General features: G+C 38.5%; 1 protein-coding gene across 1 annotated transcript; it reads right to left on the reverse strand.

The window, feature by feature from the left end:
• Positions 1–484: 484 nt before the first annotated feature.
• LOC141086544 (keratin, type I cytoskeletal 19-like) lies at positions 485–6,152 on the reverse strand. The gene is made up of 8 exons (XM_073572686.1): positions 5,654–6,152; positions 4,855–4,937; positions 4,481–4,637; positions 4,230–4,391; positions 4,015–4,140; positions 2,498–2,718; positions 993–1,021; positions 485–664 (listed from the first exon to the last, which is right to left on the reverse strand). Exons 1-8 carry the CDS (start codon positions 6,083–6,085, stop codon positions 600–602), a joined length of 1,275 nt encoding a protein of 424 aa, XP_073428787.1. The 5' UTR covers positions 6,086–6,152; the 3' UTR covers positions 485–599.
• Positions 6,153–7,370: the final 1,218 nt, after the last annotated feature.

Genomic DNA, 7,370 nt, shown 5'->3' on the forward strand with positions numbered 1-7,370 from the left:
GAGATTGCTCTGCACACCTGGGTGGAGTTTAACCCTGTGTGCAATTCCGCCATATTGCTCCTGCCACCACTTAGCAGCGGTTATTTCACCTACTGCACGGTGAACCCCGAGCGGCGAACGCACTTTATTTATATTTTTATTTAGTGCATTCCACCATTCCTAACATTGTGTCCCCTTTCCCCTTTTCGCCCCATTGTATAGGCCAACCTTAAATGTCATATACAGTGCTGATTACGTATTTGGTGCGCCCAAAAATCCCACCCAATGCCCCCAACAGCCCCACAAGTAAGGAGACAGTGGGATGTCGAAGTTTGTAAATACTTATGTTGATACCTGACGTTTTTGACCTATGACTAAAGTGGACATGCTTTGGGTTCATTGAATATTCTTAGAATTTTTGCATTTGCAGGCAGATGAATAGGTAATAGGTAAATAGGTAAAATAGATGAACAGGTAAATAGAAAACCAAGAATAAAACTAAATGTTTAATCTGCTACTATGATTCTTTATTGTCACAAATTTTCTTTGATAACATTTATGGCTGATTTATTTATTTGCAATATTTGAGACAACATGGAAGTGTGGTTGTTGATCACTTCTCACTTCTTCTGTTCTTTCACAACAGTTTGGACCTTAGTGGTGGTTGTTTTGATTGTAGTGGATCCTGAGAGTTCAAAAAAAGGCAAATGAAAACCATAGTATACTTGTATTTATGCAGTATGCATAGTCATCTACTATATGAATTATAGTCCACAGCACCATTCTTGCCCATGGCTGTGTGTGTGGTGTTACAGCTCAGCCACGTTCAAGTGAATGAAGTACAAGGAAAAGGCCATTAACAAGAAAGGTGCAGTTTAAAAAAAAACAAAAACAAAACATATTTGATAACTCATACTTATGAGGTTTTCCAATGTATGTAAAATAAAAAAAATGACGCAATCAGATACATGACCATCTATTAGTTTTTTTAACTCAGGGTATAAGACCTTTACCTGCACTTTCTTTGTAAGATCCACCAATGCTGTGAAAAGAAGGAGAGGAAATCAGGTTCTGCATACTGCATTAATCACATACTGTGGGCATCAAAGGAAATCTGTCAGTAAGATCAATCCTCCTAGCTGTCTATGTGGGCATGTAGGTCATAGGAAGCTGAATAAAATGTGACCATTATATCCAGTGTTTTTCTTATATGTAACTGAGCTGTTCCAGGCTATGGATGGACATCGATCTACATAAGAATCTGCCTACAGAGCTTATTTTAAATGAAAGGAAATGTTACCGGTGTGAGACATGTAATGACTAACAGTCTGCTATCATAATCACACACAGCCATGCAGTGAGATTAAAACCAAAACAGTACAGAAGAGCTAGCACAGTACAGCAGAAGTGAACTTTGTCTCATTGCAGACATTTGTAGCAGCATTTGTCATTGGTGTCCTCAGCTCTGCTGCAGAACTGTGCATGATTAAACCTAACACAGTACAGTAGAGTTGAACCTTTCCTCATTGCAAATACATTTTCTATGATGTCAGCTCTTCCTTCCCAACCCTGATTGGCTGCCTGTGAGATGGTAGCTAAAGCAGTGTGAGAGGATACCTGCTGTGCAAATGTTAGTACATCAGAAGTGAACTTTGTCTTATTACAGCGCTAGCTCTGCTGTACTCTGTTAGTTCTGATCTCACTGCAGAGCTGTGGTAATGAAAGCAAAAGTTTAGTCAGGAATTACTGACAGGAATGTCTGACATTGGTAACCCCCCCTAATTTAAAATGCGCTCTGAAGGCAGATTCTCATGGTGATCATGTAACTCCAGTGTCTCTGACATTTTAATAACCAGTGGACGACTGATTCATGCATGTTTCTTCTACCATTTGTAGACAAATTAGCTCTTACTGCTCAATGAAGTCTCAGTTCCCTCATCTAGAAGACATAGGGCCCAATTCTTTAAGACTGACGTTTTCTAAGTGTAAAAAGCGCTAGAGTATGATGCACCAGATTTAATAAGAGATGTGCACCTCTTTCATTCTTTTTGCACATCATTCAACTGCCATTGGCCAGTGTCGGAAATGAACACCAGTTACATTAAAGGCACTTTTCTGGAGTCCTTTTTTATGAATTTATCAGGTGTGTTTGGCCATGATGACCCATCCCAATTACACTCACTTTGGTGGAGACGGTCAGAAATCACAATATTTTTGCTAAAAAATTTTGCAACCTTTCAAGGATTTTTACTTGGTGAATCGATCCCAGAGACTAATAAATCATCAGAATGCCCAATCAAAGTGGCACAGTTGGTCAAGATGAGGCAATAGTTTCTTAATTATAGGTTAGAAACCAGTATAAATCAGTATTTCTTGGTTTCAAAAGATGTATTTGAAAATTTAATTCAAGAAAATCTTAAAAGGGTAAAAACTATATTGTCATCTTAGCTAAAAAAAGAGAAGTTTAACTATATTTCTCTAAACTTAACACAACAGGGAATCAGGTTGAGGTAATCACCTTTGGTCATGTTCTTCCAACAATTTACGGTATGTAGCAATCTCAGCCTCCAAGTGAGCTTTGATGTCCAAGAGGGCCTTGTACTCCATATTCTGGCGTTCCAGGTCAGACCGAAGATCTCCAAGTTGAGCCTCCATGCTGCCAATTAAATGCTGGATGTGATGTAGCTGGTTGGCATATCGAGCCTCGGTCTCGGCTACAGAGGCCTCCAGTCCTGCTTTCTAATGGGAAATAATGAAGCCATAGTGAGCTGCTGATAAAAATGTATTTTATAACTATTTTCTTGATAGCTTAACCAATACCCTGGCCACTGAGTCCAAGAAAATCAGATTCATTGCCAGTAGTTCCCGTTTTGTTCTATTTTACATGCTGATATAAAAATGTATTTTGTCTGTCTCTCTCACTGTCTCCTTGCCTGTCTATTTGATATTTTTAATTTTCTGTAATATTAGATTTGTGGAACTATTTCACAGATGGAACGTTTATTCAAGATAAACTTTTTGTGATCTAAAGGTTCCTATACACAGCGGATAAAATTGGGTGAACCAGTCAGTTTGGGAAGAAATGGTCAACATTCTAATGGGTATGAATACAGCTCAACTCCAACTCCATTTCCACTTTTCAGAAAATTCTCTCTAACATAATAACACAATCCTACATGTTCCTATCCTGATACAGTAGCAACTTTTTCCTTTTTTACTATTGATGGATGAAAGGGACCTGATATGAGCTGACAACTAATGCTCAATATAACATCACACAAAATATTTATCTAGACATTACTTTCCTATGTGCTGTATGACTTTCTAGATTGTAAGTTATAAGTCGGCCACAAATCCTTACCGGCACTAAAATTTTGCTTGTGCCTGACTAATATGCCAGTGCTAGTACCATAAATGCAGAATCATTTTCATTTTCATCTGTAGTGGTGGGACATTTTTAATTCTTTGTAAGAGCAAATCTCCTTTGAATGTTATGGTACCTATACAGCTTAAGATGAGCAAACCCAAAATTAAAAGTCAGTGTCCGGTGCTAAACGTCAGACACAGACTTCTCCTGGAAGTCCATTGCAATGTTCGGAGTTTCAGGAGAAGTCCATTTTCCAACTGAAAAGCTCATGATTGTTTCCAATGGGGTTCGGATTCTGGTTCAAGTTTCGGGTAAAGTTCTGGTACCAGAATTGAACTTCCATGGGTCCACTCATCACTAGCGCTCCCCTGAACGCTTGTTTGGCCAACAACTATCTCTCTTGACCTTTGGAGGTTGCTTATCACTCATAAAAACAAGAGGATCAAGTGTTATAATTCAACATGCCTAATTCATCAACAACATTTGTTGGCGGGGATGTTGGGAGAACTCCATATACATTAGATTCTCCACAGGCCTACTTAAACCCTGTAGATTTGATCAAATTTAGAACCCAATGATCTTCTCATATTTTGGTTTTGTTAGGGAATTTGGGTTGTTTATGAAGAAGTTTAAATTTTGGATGACCAATTACTAAACTAATAACTTACCATGCTGTGTTGCGACTGCAACTCAATTTCAAACCCTTGCAAAGTGCGTCTCAGCTCATTGATTTCCGTTTTGCTGGACTGTACTTGTTCTGTGTTAGAAACCACTTCCTTCTGGAGGGATTCACTCTAAAATTGGAATTGTAAAGGAAATTATGCTATAGAAATAGATAGATAGATAGATAGATAGATAGATAGATAGATAGATAGATCTTTACCTGAGTCAAATACCAGGCCTCAGCATCCCTTCTATTCCTCTCAGCAATGAACTCATATTGATCTCTCATTTCACCCAAGACCTTAGTCAGGTCACATCCCGGAGCTGCATCCATCTCTACGTTTACTGTGCCAGTCATCTGCTGGCCCTTCTCATTCATTTCCTAAAGAGACCATCATATGGAAAATCAAACTACTGTATTTTTGCATGACAACAGTCTAAAGTAAGATTGACAGAGTGTAGATCTCTAACCTCCTCATGGTTCTTCTTCAGGTAAGCCAATTCTTCCTTTAGGTTTTCAATTTGCAGTTCTAAGTCAGATCGGCTGAGGGTTAATTCATCCAACACTTTGCGCAATCCATTAATATCAGCTTCAACACTCATTCGCAAGGAATGCTCATTCTCATGCCTGAAAAGACAAAGGAGATTGCAGACATTTGTTATTGAGCTTTATTTGATATCAAATAACCAAACCAACTCCATGGACCTGCAATACTAACACAGTTATGAGCAAGAGGGAAGCTATTACTAAATTAGCAAATATCTCATATCATAAAAAAGTGTCTTCCAGAGGAAATCACATTTTAAAGTGTAGAGATATTAAATAATGAAACATAGATACTTACTTCAGTCTGAAATCATCAGCGGCGAGACGTGCATTGTCTATCGCCAGTAAAACTTTATTGTTGTCAATAGTTGCACTGAGGATCTGTAAAGATGAAGTGTAAATTTATGATTAGTTCAAGATAGCACTCTCTCTGAGACAACAAATATTGTGTAATTCTTGAATCTTGGAAGATTTTGTGATCATCACATTATTTTAAACATCAAAGAGGAGGATCCCCCAAACAGGACCGCCCTCTATAAGCCACAGTGATGGGTCTTTATCAAACAGTAGCTCTTGTTGTACACTTCCTAATGTATTCTGCCTGTCTGGACATTCATATGGGCGACGAGCACTAGAAACACTTAGACAGTTGTAACTTTTCATGGAGATAGCAGCAGTTGATGGAAGGTTTCTGAAGCTGGACTAGTGACAATCAGCTGGCCTATTCTATTGTGCCTCCCTTTGGTTGTATCATGTTACACAACTTGCATACTTGAATTCCCTTTACTTTGACCTCTCTACACTGGTGAAATCAACCACCGTCATCTGAAATCTATTTCATCTAGACAAAAAGCAAGCAAAAGGCACTTTTAAGTTTAGGAAAAAAAATTGATCATGATGATTAAAAACTATCTATAAGAATATATATATATATATACATTCATATAGACAGTTTTTAAACATCATGAGCAATTTTTTATGCAAGTTATACATTAAACTTGTAAGTCAAGAAGCTAGCAATTTTTAAAAATGACCATATTCGGGTACCTGCAAATTCATCATTTTCATAGTTACCCATAAAACCAACTTAAACTTACCTTTGCCCTCAGGTCTTCAATTGTAGTGTAGTAGGGGGAATAGTTTTGTTCACGTACAACGACCGACCCTCGCTTGTCATACCATTCACGGATCTTTTTTTCAAGATCGGTATTGGCTTCTTCCAGTGAGCGCACTTTGTCCAAGTAATTAGACAAACGGTCATTCAGGTTTTGCATTGTGTACTTTTCATTTCCAGAAAGCAATCCTTCTCCACTGTGGGAGACAAAGCCTCCACCAAAACTGGATCCACCTGCACCACCAAAGGATGCTCCACCACCAAATCCAGATGACACTAATCTAGAAACTGACTGGGTAATTCCTGCACCGCCATGACCACCATGAATACTTGACCCTCCATAAGCTCCAGAAAGTCGAGTGGAGATACCACTGCCTCCCCTGGAGGTGCTGCTATGGGCATAGCTATAACTCATGGTGGCAATGAGAGATGGAGCACAGTACGAACTATGAAGACACCTGTTGGAATAGGTTTCGATAGTTCATCCAGGCACTCTTTATGCTGTCCCCATCTGACGTTGCCATGGTAAAGTTGTGTACATGTTTGATGTAGCCTCCTACTTGGACCCATGCCATCCGGATACCTTTCCAAACCTTACTTATCGCAGATTCCTCTCTTTCAGATGCGTATCAGAGTTTCATTCTCTTGTATTCTTTCAGAACAAAGACAGTGCTCAAAACCCTGCCTAAGGCTATGAGCTCAACATCAGGTTACCTTTCACTAATTGTCAAAAAGTAAATACAGGTCCCCACTGCCTTGTGTCAACAAATTTGCACTTTTCAAACATAGAAGATACTCCTTTTAAAAAGGGCAATTTTAAGATTACCGAGATATCTGAAATTTTTATCTTTTTTTTGGATGTAAAAGAAGACAGTATGTTCAGTATGTCAAGTCGAAGAGGTTTCAATAAGCTATGACTCTTCTAGAACACACAGTGTAGTTATTGTAAAGATCTTGAATTTTTGGGGGATAAAAATTCAGATTGTACACAACTAAAAAGAGATTTTTTTCAAACTTACGGTATATAATGGAAATTGCAGACAAACACTGTATTTAATTATAGTAAATTAGCTGTTTTTAATCTGTTAAAAACTGAACTATTTTTGTTTCCCCGTCAACTAACATACCTAAGCCTGAAATTGCCATCTCTGTGTGTGGTTCCACAATAACTCCCAAGTAGCAGGTCTCTTAGGGTTGTGTTTGACTCCGATCTTTTTTCACTACCTATATCCAATCAATCGCTTACTCATGTCACATGCACCTCAAAAACATCTCTAGAATTCACCCGTTCCTTACCTTTGACTCTGCAAAAACTCTTAATGTTAGACCATGTTCACACGTTCAGTATATGGTCAGTATTTCACCTCAGTATCTGTAAGCCAAAACCAGGAGTGGATGATAAATCCATAAGTGGTGACGTGTTTCTATTATACCTTTCCCCTGATTGTTCCACTCCTGGTTTTGGCTTACAAATACTGATGTAAAATACTGACCAAATACTGAACCTGTGAACACGGCCTTATAAATACTGATGTAAAATACTGACCAAAAAGTAAATGTGTGAACAGTGGTCTACTCTGATTCATTCTTGCCTGGACTACTGCAACTCTGTACTAATCGGTCTCCCACTTTCTAAACTCCTCCCTCTCCAATCTATCATGAATGCAGCAGACTGTATCATATTTATGTCCAACCGCCAC

Source organism: Dendrobates tinctorius, unplaced genomic scaffold (assembly GCF_039654945.1).
Source record: "Dendrobates tinctorius isolate UK_male_01 unplaced genomic scaffold, ASM3965494v1 ptg000032l, whole genome shotgun sequence".
NCBI classification, from domain to species: Eukaryota; Metazoa; Chordata; class Amphibia; order Anura; family Dendrobatidae; genus Dendrobates; species Dendrobates tinctorius.

Coding starts and splice junctions, on each gene's coding strand:
- LOC141086544 (XM_073572686.1), bottom strand. CDS start 6,085: ATGAGTTATAGCTATGCCCATAGCAGCACCTCCAGGGGAGGCAGTGGT. Junction 4,938..5,653: donor TTGAAGACCTGAGGGCAAAG/GTAAGTTTAAGT, acceptor TCATCTTTACAG/ATCCTCAGTGCAACTATTGA. Junction 665..992: donor ATCTTACAAAGAAAGTGCAG/GTAAAGGTCTTA, acceptor TTGAACTCTCAG/GATCCACTACAATCAAAACA.